Here is a 15102-nt window from a genome sequence, read left to right as displayed (position 1 = left end):
AGGTAACAGACACACAAACATTCCAAATAATGAGTTTTTGGGAATTTATTTAATCAAATCACAGATCAATACATTCAATCAAATACTGAAACGAATATTAAGATAAATTCTACAACATAATTATCAAAAATAGATTCCTGAAGTGTAAAAAACAAAGTATGTTTAGAGAAAAGAGAGAGCTGTCACCATCTTTTCAGTTAGTATCAATAAGTGATTACATTCTGATTGATCACTCATTCGTATCTGTGAAACTCAATTTAATTTTATTTGATTTTAACTTTCAACTTGGCTTTTGGTTCTTTCATCTGAAGAGAGACTTGAATGCCTGAATGATGGCTTTACTCTGCTGTACAACAATCAGTTATCATACTTATTATCAAAGCTTAAATACCATCCAAATAAAACATCATTCACCAGCAGAAACACTTCATTTTACCCATGAAACATGTTTTTCCTCCATTAAGTGAAGGACGGTGGCAGTACTGTGATCCCATCCACGTCCAGCTCCACAGAGTGAACGCTGAAGTCCCCCAGACCCTGAAACAAACCAGTTGCATTATGGGATGTCACCAGTTCCAATGCAACACAAGTCAGGATATTCTTACACGTGCGTCCTGTCGCTCTTTTCCAGCGAACAGTATCTCTTCTATCAACATTGTGATGCCACAAAGTTTAAGTTTTTGACAGAAAAGTCCATTAAAAATAATTAAATGAAGGTTATTAAAGATAAAATAAGGATCTAATCAGATGGATCATCTCCTCTGGAGAAAGGGAAAAGAGTGCAAACATGTGACCACAGAAAAAAAAACAAGTTAACTGTAAGTTAACTAAAATTTAACATTTTGGGATGCAAAATTTGCTTTTTAGGCCAGATTAATGTGCGTACGTTCTATAAATATTTCAAATTTAACGCGTTAACAGATCTATACATACCTATATAGATATATATATTCACACAAGTGAGCATTAATGAATTAATTTGCAGCCCTTGTGTATATACACATTTATATATCCATCCCTTTATGACCACAGAGTACCCATCTTCTGATGCTGCTTCCAGCAGGATAATGCACCATGTCACAAAGATCATATCATATCATCTCATATATATATATATTAAATTTTTTCTGTGTTAGTTTATCTGTTCTGGTTCTTACCGGTGTGTTGTTGAGGACCCGCAGCACCGCCTGCTGTTGACAGGGCTCCCGGGTCAGCAGATACAGAAAGCCGCCTCCTCCGGCTCCAGCCAGGCTCTGACCCAGGACCAGCGGCCTCAGGGCCTCCAACATGGCCCTCACTGAAGCCGGCTCACAGCCAGGAGCCATCAGCTTCTTCTGCTGCCACGAGCGGTCCAGACACTGACCCAATCTGGACAGCGAACCTGGTGAGAACACATCTGTCAGTCTCCCGGTAATGAAAAACCTGCTGGAATTGTGGGAAATGTAGGAAATTACTGTTTCTGACAGGCTGCTAAACTAGTGCACTTCTTTATTCTACATCTGTTGACTTTATGATGCGGAATTATTCAAATGTGATTAACACATGAATGAAAACACCTGAAACTGGTTAACGGCAGAATAAATCCACAGAAACGTTACATTCAGAGTCAGCCACCACAAACTATTCAGACACTTCTGATTTTGTTTAACTGAGCTTGTTGGTGAACTGACAGATTAAGTTTGAAAGTTACCAGAAGTTCAACTCAAAAAATAGTTACAAAGTAAGAACATTTCCTGGATCCTTTCTGATATTCATTTGAGTGAACCTTGGAGTCCAATCAAGCTGTCTGACTCTGACTGAAGAAGCCCAAACACGACGTTTCAGATGCCACTATGCCTCTGCCATTAAATAACCTTTAGAGAGTGTCTAGAAGTTATTTGTAGAGCTGAGGTTCGTGGTGCAGATTAAACTCTAACTGGGTGTAATTGGGTGCCTTGTGTCATTATGACTGTTGGCTGGAGATTGTCCTTCCCGTGGAAACTCTGCTGCTGTGGAGCGTCTCACCGTCTGAACAGGCTCTGGCACACTCCTCAGAGTTTGACACCAACTGCTGAGCGTTCAGGACCATCGACGGCAGTCGGCTGTACCAGCTGCGAACCACATCCTGCAGACACAAGCATCGTACTCATCACGAGCCTGGCTCCAAATCAAGCTGTGACAGCAGAGCTCTGAACAATCCACCTCCTCAACTGGACTGCTGTTTTTTTTTTTTTTCAATAAAGTTCAGCTACACTGAAGCGTCTCATTACATTTGACCAGACAGAGCGGTTCTGACCCAACCCACAATGATGAATAAATAAAAGAAGCTGGACCGGTGTCACATTCTGGTTTCTGGGGGCAAGGCTGAACAAAACGGAAGACTTGAGCTTTACTCTCTAATTTATTTATTTATTTATATATATTTATTTGTTTATTTTGCCATTTAGTCATTTATTATTATTTAGTTAGTAGTAGTAGTATTATTGTTGTTTTATTGTTGTTAATTCAATCATTGTAAATATTTAAAACAATGTTGAGCTACTTGACGAATTTGAATTTCCCCCATTGGGGGATAAATAAAGTACTTTTCTATTTCTAAAAGGTTAAAACATAAGCTTCTTATCTTGAGAAGAGTGGAGCATCTTCCCAGAGATAAATCTCTGACTGACGGTACCAACCTGCAGCAGGTTTCGAGCCAGCCGGGTCTTTCCGGTGTAAACCAGCAGGAGATGCTGCTCCAGAGACACCAGGAAGTCCTCCGGCAGACTGAGACGCTCCACTTCCACCTGCAGGGGCAGAGACGCTCGAGAACGGCCAACCTTGACTCCTCCTACTAGACCTCCCACCTGATCCTGCCAGCCCCCACCTGTAGGAGGACAAAACGAGGATGAATAAGAAGAGGTAGAGGAAGAAGTAGATGTGCAGTGCAGAGAAAACAGTAACCTGTGGTGAGAATCTGCTCCAGGTACAGGACTGCGTGGATCAGAGAGTCAGTGTCGTAGGTTCGGCCGGTGCACCTGTAGACAGCAGCTAACAGCGCCCCCGCCAGGATACTGCTGGTACCTGCAGGACAAGGACTGATCAACCTCCTGAAGCTCTCCCAACATCTGTGTCCGTCTTTCAAATTCATCAGTACACTGACAGATGTTTTGTTCCTCTTTTGTTCATCATGCTGCATTTTTTCAGATTCAGTTAGTTCAGATGTCATTTCTTATTTGTTGTTATTGTTGGGTTAGGGTTATTGTTATTTGTTTTTACTTATCTACAAATCTGTTAGCCAATCTTTTTATAGACGGTTTTGTTAGCTCGATTCTTTCATTGGAAGCTCAAGAACAAGCCGAAGGAATCTCAAGTTAAATAAAGTGTTTATTGGTAGTCACACGTCAAGCATATCAGCGCTGGGCTCAGTGGAAATCCCTGAGACTGAGCCTCGATTTCCGGGTATCTTTCATTATTTCACATAGAATGGACTCACACTCAACATGAGTAGGTTCAACATGCTTCGTCATATTCTCTGGATCAGCCAAACAATGTGTGTGTGTGAATCTTGCACCTGCTTTCCCAGGCTAATTGTTTTGTCTCACTATGCCTGGATCACTTAAGGTCATCGTGGAAAAGTACAGAGACTATTTCATTTATAATGTCTAAGAACAAAGCCAATTTTAACAGTTTTTATGTTGGATTTAGCGTTTTTCCTCTCTGCAGTTTTTAATGCATGTAGGCGCGTGTTTGGTTTCGGTGAATATTGGTTTCTCACCCAGTCCAGATCCGGTTGGAAGCTCCGACCAGCTGTGAAGCTCCAGCCCTCCCCCCCACCTCTGCATCAGCTGATGCCTCAGAGAATCCTGGGAGGACAGAGACACCAGACCGCTGCACACACACACCGCCTTCAGCAGGGCTCCTGCAGCGCACACAAACGCACACAGACCTCAGTCCTTCGCTCTTCCTGTTTACCTCAGTAACCAGTAAACCGTCGGTTTTCTACCGGGAGCATGAGGCTGACAGTAGTCCTTCAGGTCGTCCAGACTGTCACACACCGTCTCCGAGGAAACCCCACTGTCCCGTCCTCCGGTGTAGCTGACCAGCAGGAGGCGGGGCTCCCTGATGCGGCGGGCCCGGGCACCGATAGGACGCTTCCCATCAACCTTCACTGCGATGTTTGTCACGGAGCCGCCGTGCTCGAAGGCGATTGGTGGAGTGTCACTCCAGCCGCCTGAAACAAGAAAACTGTTTACTGAAAGTCTTTTCTCCAGCATGTAACACTACACACAAACGCCCCAAATCACGTTAAAGAGGTGTTCACTGACCAACAAGAGCTAAAACTGAAACTCTTCTCTCACCTGCCAAGTCCAGTCGGGCCGGACACTGCACCTCCTGCCACTCCTCAGGGGGCGGGGCCTCTCCCTGCCCAATGGAGATGAACCTCTGTGAGGACATCACAGCCTGCCGTAGAAGCACCTGTCCGGCGCCTTCGTAGTGCCGCGCAGCCCGCACCAGGAGGTCCGGCCTGCAGGGGGCAGTAACACAGGTCGTCGTACATCCACCAACACAACAGCGCGAAGGGAAAGTCAGAGCGGGACGCCCACCTGCTGAGCCACAGCTCTCTCTGTGTAGCGAGGGCGTGGACTCCACCCCTCAGGTTACCCTCCTCCAACAGACGGTAGGCGGAGCTCCAGGCCTCATTAGCAGCCGGTCCACTTCTCAGACCCCCCTTCCTGCCTGCCATGCACACCAACACATCGGCAATGCAGGAAAGACAGCGGGCGGCCACACCCAGCTCTGCTCCAGGCTCCGCCCCCTGCTCTATGCTTCCTGCTGCAACTGAAAACAGATTTTTTTTTGGATATTGTTCATATTCTGATGCACTTCAGTTTAAAAGAATGTCTTTTAAAGCTGCAACTCAATATTCTTGTGTGGAGTGTTCAGCTGACTGCAGCTTGCTGTTTGGCCACTAGGTGTCACTACATCCAACACACCAGAGCTTTAACTGTGTGTTCTCTGCTGTTCGCACTATTAAACACACTGTAAGTTTCAATACCACCTACAAAGCTCACTGGACTTCAAATGTTCTGGGTACTGATGTCTGTAGTTTACCTGCTTTTCTGTCAGGTCTATAATAAGGAACATCTAATTTATCCTCTGATCGTATTCGAAAGTGTTTATTTTCAACTTTTATAACAGTACAAACCCACAGAAGTCCAGTTTAATTCCATTAAACTCAATTTAATAACACTTGAATACTTTCTGAAGGGGAATTATATTGCTGCAGTGTAAATCATTGCTATAGATACATAACAGAATCGGCTGTTGTTTTGGTGGCTTGGCAACAACTATCTACGTGTGCTTATGAGCTGCGGTGGACCAGCATGAACCAGTGAAGCTCATGTTTTCAGGCTATACGTCTGTCTCTGTGATAGTTTAATTGTTATTTCTCAGGACATCTCTTCATATTTGGCAGTATATGTGATGAATATAAACAGATCTGTAATCTTTCCTGGGTGAGCTACAGGCAGTCTTACGCAGTGTCTGTAAACGGTGCCATATGAGCCACACTGATTTATATAAAACGCGTCTCAGAGACACCTGTGATCTACAACGAGCCTGAAACTGTGTCATTGTTAATGAAACATAACTTACTGCTGTCCAGAGTCTCCAGCAGCGCCCCCTGCTGGCCCCCCAGCACCGCGGCCCTGAAGCAAGGCAGCAGGCAGACGTCAGTGCGACTCCGCAGGGCGTCAGTCACTCTCCTCCTTCCCGCCAGGAACTGCAGCTCCTCTCTCCACTGGAGCTCCACGTCCTGGTGAGTGAGTGACAACACCTCCCTCAGAGAAAGCCTCCAGGCCTCCCTCCACTTCTGCAGGCAGCCGGGTCCCCCCAGCAGCCAGCCGACACCTCCCTCCAAACCCACGGCGCCTCCTCTGGGGTGGAGGACCGGGAAGAGACGAGCCTCCAGGAGGGAGCGCTGTTCTCCTCTGACCCACAACTCCTCCGGCCTGAGAACAGAGAGGAGAGGAGTGAGGAGGCAAATAGATGATGAATAAAAAGGATCAAAGGAAAGGAAAGCAAGGGATGATAAAACAAAAAAGAAAAAATAATGAAGCAGTAGAGAGGAAAGTTAAGAAAATTAGGAAAATAAGTAGGTATGGAAAAGGAAAGTGGGTGAAATGAAAGAATACAAAGGATACAAAAGACAAGGGATGAAGAAGAAAATAAAAGAAAGTAAATTAAATTAAAGAAAAGGAAAGAGGAAGGAAATGTGAAGGATCAAAAGAAAGAAAAAGAGAAAAGAAGACAAATTAAATGGATAGGATTATTAAAGATATAATGAAAGGGAAGAAAATGAAAAGACAAATGAAAGGAGAAAAAATAAAGATGGAATGACACTTAAAATGAAGAAAAAAAGAAAATAATGAATGGAGCAGATGAGGAAAGTAAAGTTAATAAAAGAAGGTAAAAAAGAAAGGGATGAAATGACAGGATAGAAAAATTAAGCCAATAGAGGAAAGAAGAAGAGGAACACAAAATAAAATGAAAAGGGTTGAAAGAAATGTTGGATATTAAAGAAAAGGAAAAATGAAGAAATGACCGTAAAGAGAAAATAAGAAATGAGGGAAGGAGTGGAGAGAAGAGTAAAGTAAAAATGATAAAGACACGAAGAGAAGAAAGGAAAGGGATGAAATGGAAACTGGAGATGAAAAAAGAAATTAAACATTCATTTCTGCCGAACTACTGCAGCTTACTGAACCGATCTGTCTGTTTCTGTCCCACATAAGTCAGACCCACTCTGGAAGATTTGTTTGGCTTGTTGAAGGCAGAAAAGTTCTAAGAGTCTAAGTTAGCGTCCTACTGTATTCCTGTTCTGCTGTAGAGGATGCTCCATCTCTGGTTGAGGAAGGAGGCGCTGCTGCCATCAGAGGAAACCTGAGGAAGAGGAGGAGGAAGGCCAGGAATCAGGATTAGAGTCACGGTAACATCGCAACCTTCTGGATTTTAGACGAGAGGGAGAAAGAAGTGTGGAAGTTTTATCATCATTCAGACTTTAATGAGCTCACTGTTATGCCAAAAAGATCATCTCAAAGTTCAGCTTTTTAAAAATAGATAGTGATGTCAAGGTCCTCCGTTTTCACTGAGATTAATGAATGAAAACACCATGTTTCAGAATTTCAAAGCTTTTCATCGTGTTTTAAGCGTAACTCCTCGTTTCTTTAGTTATAAAAATTCAATTGTTGTTGGTAAAAGAAGCAGAAAAATGTCTAAACCAGCAGAGATCCCCAGAAATAGCAGAATCTCATGAAGATAGCGGCATACCAGTAAGAGGATAAACTAAACAGGAGTGTGTACATGAGACTCGAGCTTGACCAAAAACAACTCAAAGTCACTGGACATCATCACATGATCCATCTCCATCCCTGAAGAAGAAGATGAGGTCCAGCTGAAGGCTGCAGATGAGATTAAAACACGGACCTTGATTTCTTGCTCTTTACCTGCAGGTCGTCTTGTGCTCCCATCACCGTGTACACATTCAGCTTCAGCTGCCCCAGAACGATTCGATGTCCTTGGATGATGATGTCACTGCTTAGCGTCAGCTGCCTGATGCACGGGGACGTCGACGCATCGAGACCCGATAGCAAACAACCTGACGGGACATCCAGAGGACCCTGAAGCACATTAGTGGAGAATACATCAGTACATTTACTTTGTACTGCACTCAGGACAGAGTTAAGGTACTTCTAGTTTTTTAATTTGCATTCACTACATATTTCTGGCTGATTTTATCTGTAGTAACTACACACAAAATTGCATTTTCTAAAATGCAATGATAAGCTTAATTAATCAGATAATTTCACAGAAGATCCAAAGAGAATTTTTTACTTTTATCACAGCAAATTAGACTTTTAAAAACTAAGTTATCATTTAACAATCCAGGAAAAGTATGAAGAAATAACAATAAACCTCATGACATTATATTAAGGAAAAACAGAAAATATACAGATTTGTCCTTTATCAACTACACTGGACTGGAAGGAGATGGTAAATTAGAGACACCTGTGAGAGGGACAGAGCCAGCTAACAAAGACAACCTGGAGCACCACAGATGGACGAGGAACTAAAAGTCTAATGTTGCTTATATTGGTTCAAGAACCACATGAATCCAGAGTAAAACTGATCCCCGGAGCAGATCTAAATGAAATGGATTCAACCTGTTTGGATGAAGGACTGGACTTCGGTGGCCTGCTTGGACTAGCAAGAGTCTAGTTCCTCCCATCATCTCATTCAACCCGTATTATAGATGGAGCATGCATATAAATGATAGTGTCATCAGCATAAGGGTGTATTTTTGGTTGAATAGTAAAATGGAATCTATAAATGGCTGAGTGTTTGTGAGTCTCCTGTTGAAGGAAAGACAAGAAACCACCAGCAGCAACTTCATGCAAAAAAGCCTTTTACCATCATCAAAACAATCGAGTTACAACAACTCTGAGCAGGTTGTTCCAGACTCCTGCTGACCTGTAGGTGGCAGTGTTGCACCACTGTCCCAGTTGCCACGCCAACATTGCCCTCCAGAACGCTGTTAATCACTCGACTTCCTTCGCTCGCTACGCTCCGTGTCTGCAGGGAAACAGGAAGTGTTAAACCGTCATTGATATGAGGGAGCAGAAGCGAGCTGTGATTTTTGTTCTGGTTTTTACTCTGTAAAGCAGCCCGATGTCATAACGCTGAAGTGTGACAGCGTTTGAAAGTGTCAGGGATGAAGATTTTGCTGAGGGACAAGAGGTGTCACCTGGATGTGAGACAAAGTGTTTCCGTCCGTCCAATCACAGGTCAGACGGTCGATGTGTTGCTTCCCGGACAGCGTCAGGTAGTCATAGTGACCGCCGGGGACGTACACTGAGAACAAAGATGAATTTATACGTTCAGCTCATTATTTAGAAGTATTTCCCACCTGTAACATGAACAAAAAAATGTTAACAATGAATTAAATCTAACAGAGGTCAGAAAAAGAAGGAGTCGCTAACCCAGGGTGAGTGGAGCTCCTCTCAGGATCCTCCACAGCTCTGCCCTGCCGCCCCTCACCGCTGCCCCCTGTGGCCCAGCTGTGGAACTGCAGCCGGCTCTCTCCTCACCCACAAACTGATCCTGAGTCAGATCTGAGCAAAGACACATCAACAGGTCCAGGAAGAGAGATATCTGAGGAAGAAATACAAGGTTTGTTCACACTCTGAAACAGCTGACAGTACAGCAAACCACAGCAATGAGATTTTACAGGAATCCTCTGCTTTGGTGAAACAAAAATCTATTTATTTCTGCTTATAAATACCTTAAAAACAACTATCCTTTCATATTGTGTCACAGTTAATGGCTTAGTTATGCTTTTTCTGCAACCTCACAGAAATTCTGCACAGAAGACTAAAAATAACACAAGATTGAATGATATGCTGCCTTAAAACCCTCACTTTTTAGAAATATTAGTCAATTTACATTATTTTCCTTAACCATATTAGATTTTAAAGCATTTTTTCCCATCTACATTGAGCTACCATTCCCTAATTTAACCCCTAAAATTGAAACACATCTATATTCTACAATACATCTTACGTTATATTCATAACCCTCATAAAATGTAGTTCTCTTCTCTTAACTCATTGGCTGCCAGCCATTTTCAGTGCAGAGAGACCCATACTGCCAAGTGTTTTTCAGTATTTTGACTGATTTTCCAACACCCACAAAAGAGTGTGTCTTATGACTATGTACACACCGAAATTACCAAAAGAAAGAGTAGACTCTCTTCTTTGATCGGGAAAAAAAAGTTTGTTTCTACCATTTTCAGTCTTTTAGTAATAGACAGTAGAACATAGGTTGGTTTCACCAAAATCAGCTGTTTGACCCAAAAAACGGAGAAAACACGCTTTTTCTTTTTTTGTGCAAAGTGGCACTGCTGCCACCTTGCGGGTAATTTTGCCAGTATATTCTCTGTTTAGTGTTTACAAGCCTAAGATTTAGTGACGAACTCCGCTAGATTGTCCCCCAGCCCGCTCCGTTAAAAAACGCAATTGACGTCTATAGACGTCTTTGGCAGTGAACGTTTTTTTTTAAAATTGACGTCTATAGACGTCAATGGCACCGAAAGAGTTAAATTAAAAAAGAATTTTAATCTCATGTATCTAACCACTGAAATAATAACGCTTTATCATATATTATGAACATATTCATTTGGAATTTAGACTTTTTATGTCAAATTTTCAAGTATTTATTCAGTATTTTCACATTTTTTTAAAACTTTTGATATGTTACCTCAAACTGTGTTGTCGTATGACATTTTGAGTATTTTTTCCATAATTCTTCCATATTTAAACAATATTTTCCAATAGATTTTTATCTCCTACGTTTGAAATAGAACATTAGAAAGGCTAAATTCGCACTTACTAAGAATATTCTTTTATAATAATCATGAGTAACTTCTCCCCTACTGGTAGAAATGGGGTTTTATAATTAAGAGTGTAAAGTGTGTGATCTTCAGGGGTAATGGCAGGCACCTGGAGGGGCGGAGCTCCAGAGTCCAGGCCCAGGTAGGTGCAGCCGTCCAGAGGAGGAGTGACATGAGTCTGCAGCAGCTTCTCTGACACAGAGCTGCTGAAGAAAACCGGACCCGACACCTACTGACAAACACGTCAAACATCTCAACTGAAGATGAAAAACAAACTGTTAGGCTTCAGTCAGCAAACGTTAATAACCTGCTGGGCCTGTCTGATTAAAATCTCCCCAAATTAAAGTAAAAAGTATTCATTTTCAGCAGTGCAGGTGGTTTCACATGGATCTCATCATGTTTTAAGTGGTTTACAGTTTGTTTTTAGTCATCTCTGTTCATGAAAAGGGTGCGTTTGATTTTACTTCACAGGAGTAGGACGCACCAGAGGAACCTTCCCATCGGGCATCACAGCTTGTTGGATCTGCTCCCTGGTTCCCCTGTAGATGATGTCACGGACCCGACCCTGTAAACAACATCCATCACCTCGTGAACAAATAAAGGAGGTGGAAACAGGAGGAATTAAAAATAAAAAATTGAATGAAGTGAGCACCTGTGGGTCGGACAGGTAGACTCCGTGATCGGCGGCATAGGAGACGTCACCTGGTAATCCCAAAACCCGAACACCAGAGAAACCCTCCCAGGACAAAACTGGCACAAACACACATGTGTTCTGAATGTTATGAATAAACAACCAGAAAAAACAGAAGAAACTCATCTTCTTCTGTCCGGTCCATGCTTTTTGGGTTTTGATTTTCCATCTTTTGGCTCCTTAGTCTTTGCTCTGGTTCAGTTATTTATTTGTGCCGTGGTTCAGTCTCTGTTTGGTTTTTTGGGTATTTTGAGCTTCTTTCCTTGTATTCTATTTTCAGTCCTCAGTGCTGTTTTCCTGTCTTTACCCCTAGATGTCCTCAGACTTCTTGGTCTTGTCCCCTGGCCTTGTTCACAGCTGTCTCCTAGCAAACTTATGTTTAGTTTTAATAAAACCTTTGATCATCTACTGCCTATCTTAAGCTTCTCTGCCTGTTGTCCTGCATTTGGCTCCTTTGCATCAAGCTCATCATGAACCGTGACACACTGGACCCAGAAGAAAAAACGTCATCTGGTGCCGCTGAGTTAAGTGTCCGTTGGAGCCATATGTGGTTCAAAAACTCCTTTTAGAGCATAATTTCCCTCAATAAATGTTTATGGTTGCATTAGTCTTAATCACTCTTTCTGATCAGCGTGCTGGTAATACTTCTGAAAATAATTCAATCCTTAAATAGTTAGTCAAATTAGGAGTGGTTTGTCTAATCGGATTACTCGAACTCCAACCAGACCAACATGGTAAGAGCTGAATGGGCCGGCCCAAAAAAATCCTCTGAAAAGCCTCCAGCTGATCCAAAACGCTGCAGCCAAGTTCTGATGAGATCTAACAGCAGAGATCATGTTTTTCCAGTTTTAGCTTCTCTTCATTGACTCCCAGTTAAACTCTGAATATAATTTAAAATTCTTAAATGTCTTAATGACCGAGCTCCATCATATGTTAAAGATCTCATAGTTGGATATTTTCCCAACAGAGCACTTTGCTCTCAGACTGCAGGTTTACTTGTAGTTCCCAGAGTTTCTGAAAGCAGTTTGGGAGGCAGAGCCTTCAGTTATCAGGCCCCTCTCTGTGGAACCAGCTGCCAGTTTGGGAGGCAGAGCCTTCAGTTATCAGGCTCCTCTCTGTGGAACCAGCTGCCAGTTTGGCTTCAGGAAGCAGACACCCTCTCTATCTTTAAGACTAGGCTTAAAACTTGACCTGAGACGCAGCCCAAGTGCATAAATGTAATCAGCTCTTGTAGATTATGTTGACCCAACCCAAACACATCATTTGATAAAACAGAATGACTTATTCCTGAGAGAAAGCAATATAATTTGTGGAAATTGCTTCCATTTTTCATTGTTCCAGCACTGAATTTGATTAGTTTAACAAACCAAAACTCATGAAAGCTTATTTCTATTTAGTCAATAAAACGTTCACCTTTTTTTTTTTTGGAGTGAAAATCTGGTAGATTCTTATGAAAAATGTCCTCCCCTAATCCTGTTTTGAGTCCTCTGTATAGTGAGGACTCACTACACCGGGTGTGATCAGAGTCTAGAAGTGTTGGTAGTTTGAGGTACTCCGACTCGCTCTGAATACTTGAGCGGCATCAGAGTGAGCTGAAATATGTGACTGCACACTTACCAAAGTTCGGAGGTACGGAGAGGATCATGTCGGTGCTGCAGACCCAAACACCAGGAGGAGAACCAGGACAGATCTGAGTGAGGTGCAGAAATAAGCCAGCAGGGTTTAATGTTCATTACGGCTCCTGCATGTTCTTCTCAGTCAGGTGTGAAGCTCTTTGCTTGGTCAGAGCAGACCTGAGTACTGAGGCATTCCAGCAGCAGGTCCAGACAGCAGACCGGAGCCTGGACGCTCTGCTCGGGCTTCTCCTGAGGCAGCCAGCAGAACGCCCGGCTGCAGGAGCTCCAGGGAAAATCCCGACCCTGGAGGAGGGAAAGCAGCCGTCTTCATTAAGAAATACCAGACTTCCTTAAAAAAAAAACAGCTCTGACCGGAGCACACTGCTGGACTCACTGTGTGGAGGATGAGGATGTGAGCTTCGGCCAGGACGTCAGCCGTCACCACCTGGAAAAAAAAACACCATGTGGACCCTGTGATCAATAATCGAACATTATCTGACAGGTTGCAGAGAGCGTTCTGTGCCAAAGTGTGTGGATGATGCTCTCACCGATCCAGCCCGATCACTACTGTTAGATTTTTACATTTCTATGACATCACAGTGTGTGTGTTTGACTTTTCTGATAAAGGTTGGAAGGGTTGTGACCGATTGTGGTCAGGAGGAATACTCAGGCAGCAGGTTCACTGAGATACCAATGGACACGCCCCCCCCCCGTCATAAAGTATCATAAAGGTTAGTTTATTTTTGGGCCTAACTTAATCATGAACTATGAAAGGAAATAATCTGCAGATTGACTTTTAAAGTGGAGTCTGGTGTAGACTTTCCTCTTATCCTCAAGTGGTTCCTGCAGAGATAATCCGAGGGATAAATAACCCTAAATCTGTTCAGAGGGATTTCTAAACAATAATCCTGCAGTCAGTTAATCTGATTAGGTGGAGAAGTGTTTAACTTCCTCTAAAACCACATCAGGATGTTATGTCTTAACAACAACAAATAAAACCAGTTTGTTGTTGTCAGTCAGGTGTGAAATTGGTGCACGCTCCTGAAACAGTTGCGTGTCGTCAGTGTGACTCACAGTGTGTCCGGCTCGGCTGCTCAGGTGTTCAGCCGCGACCAGCAGAGCGTTCAGCGTGGCCCCGCCGCTGCCCAGCGGCTCCTGGCGATCCCGCACAGTCAAAACCAACGCGCCCTGAGAAAGAGTGCCACGCTGCTGCCGCAACTCCAGCTCTGATGCACAAAGACACACAATATGAGTCATTTATTGAGGGTCCACACCCAGCAAACAGCTGAAGGATAAGACACTGCAAAAGAAATATAATAAGACACCAGACAATCTGAACACACACATGGGAAGTTTACATGGTCACTTCAGCATCCAGGTATGATGAGGTGTTCACCTGCCTCTCTGTCCTGGAACAGACTGAAACTACAACATTTTAGTCATCTAACGTTGATTAGAAATGCTGAAATTAATCATTATTTCAGTGTTTTGCTGGTGTATATACCGACTAGTTTAGGGCTTGGAATTTAAAGTGCAGGATTTGAACTCAACTGAGACCTCTTGACTGTCAAACAAAACCTGAATCCTTCCTCTGAGTGAATAATTATCAGTGGATTTCTGAGTGTGTTTAAAGTGTTTCCCCTATCAGTTAGGACAGGCTAAATACTAACACATCCTTCAGTAACAAACTGCACAACATTCAATACAAACATATGATGAAAAGGGTAGTTTGGTTCAACTAGTTTTTCCAATGACACATTTAATTCAGACACGGTTCTAATCGGTCCATCAGCGACATCGTAAGGCCGGTTATGGGTACTGCAGGGGCCTCAAAGATCGTCTAATGAGTAGATGATCCTCACCTCTCTGAAAGGAGTACACGCTGTCTTTGTGCTGGCAAGTGAGGACGACCACCGTCCACTGGAACTCGCCACTGCCCATCTTCCGTCGGCTCGAGGCTGTTTGTAAAGGTCCTAAATTACCCAGGAGGTCATATCAAAGTCTGCAGCCGCTTGCAGACACCGTTCAACCCGTTTAACCTTTACCAAACAACCGCAGCGTCTTCGGTTAAGTCGGATCACAAAGCTAAATGTCATCAAACGAACAGCAGCAGTGGGGCGGAGTTAACCGCGGAGGGGGTAGATAAAACTAAACTAAACGAACCTATTAAATTGATGTAAGACTCGGCTTTTAGTTGTGCTTCAAAATGACACAGGTTATAAAGTCAAATGATGGTGTCACTTTTGTTTGCTAGAGCTACTTGAGTGTTGACTGCGCGGGCTTCCGTACGCTACAAACTAGCGTTTGATTTCAACCTTTGCGCCTCCTGTCAAGGCGATTAACCAATACAGGTAATGGATACACAAACGTGGTCTTCACTGGTTGGAAAT

The 15102-nt window shown here is 43.2% G+C and overlaps 1 protein-coding gene across 1 annotated transcript; it reads right to left on the bottom strand.

Annotated features, from left to right (window-relative positions):
* Nucleotides 1-64: 64 nt before the first annotated feature.
* Nucleotides 65-14971, bottom strand: fcsk (fucose kinase). Its single transcript, XM_075470651.1, has 23 exons — nt 14575-14971; nt 13787-13938; nt 13107-13157; nt 12890-13015; nt 12714-12786; nt 11058-11155; nt 10890-10970; nt 10515-10634; nt 8997-9168; nt 8762-8868; nt 8488-8589; nt 7464-7637; nt 6827-6900; nt 5617-5972; nt 4566-4800; nt 4320-4486; nt 3965-4192; nt 3737-3880; nt 2923-3042; nt 2658-2845; nt 2005-2104; nt 1158-1381; nt 65-537 (listed from the first exon to the last, which is right to left on the bottom strand). The coding sequence occupies exons 1-23, from the start codon at nt 14651-14653 to the stop codon at nt 460-462; spliced, it is 3249 nt and encodes a 1082-aa protein (XP_075326766.1). The 5' UTR covers nt 14654-14971; the 3' UTR covers nt 65-459.
* Nucleotides 14972-15102: the final 131 nt, after the last annotated feature.

Source organism: Odontesthes bonariensis, chromosome 7 (genome assembly GCF_027942865.1).
Source record: "Odontesthes bonariensis isolate fOdoBon6 chromosome 7, fOdoBon6.hap1, whole genome shotgun sequence".
Taxonomy (NCBI): Eukaryota; Metazoa; Chordata; class Actinopteri; order Atheriniformes; family Atherinopsidae; genus Odontesthes; species Odontesthes bonariensis.
Note: the sequence above shows the minus strand (reverse complement) of the source record. Positions and strands in the feature narration are given on the sequence as shown.

Excerpts from the sequence above, each read along its gene's own strand:
- fcsk (XM_075470651.1), bottom strand. The coding sequence starts at position 14,653 with ATGGGCAGTGGCGAGTTCCAGTGGACGGTGGTCGTCCTCACTTGCCAG. Across the intron at positions 13,158-13,786 it reads GCAGCCGAGCCGGACACACT|GTGGTGACGGCTGACGTCCT; the intron begins GTGAGTCACACT and ends TTTTTTTTCCAG. Across the intron at positions 9,169-10,514 it reads CTGGAGCTCCGCCCCTCCAG|ATATCTCTCTTCCTGGACCT; the intron begins GTGCCTGCCATT and ends TTTCTTCCTCAG.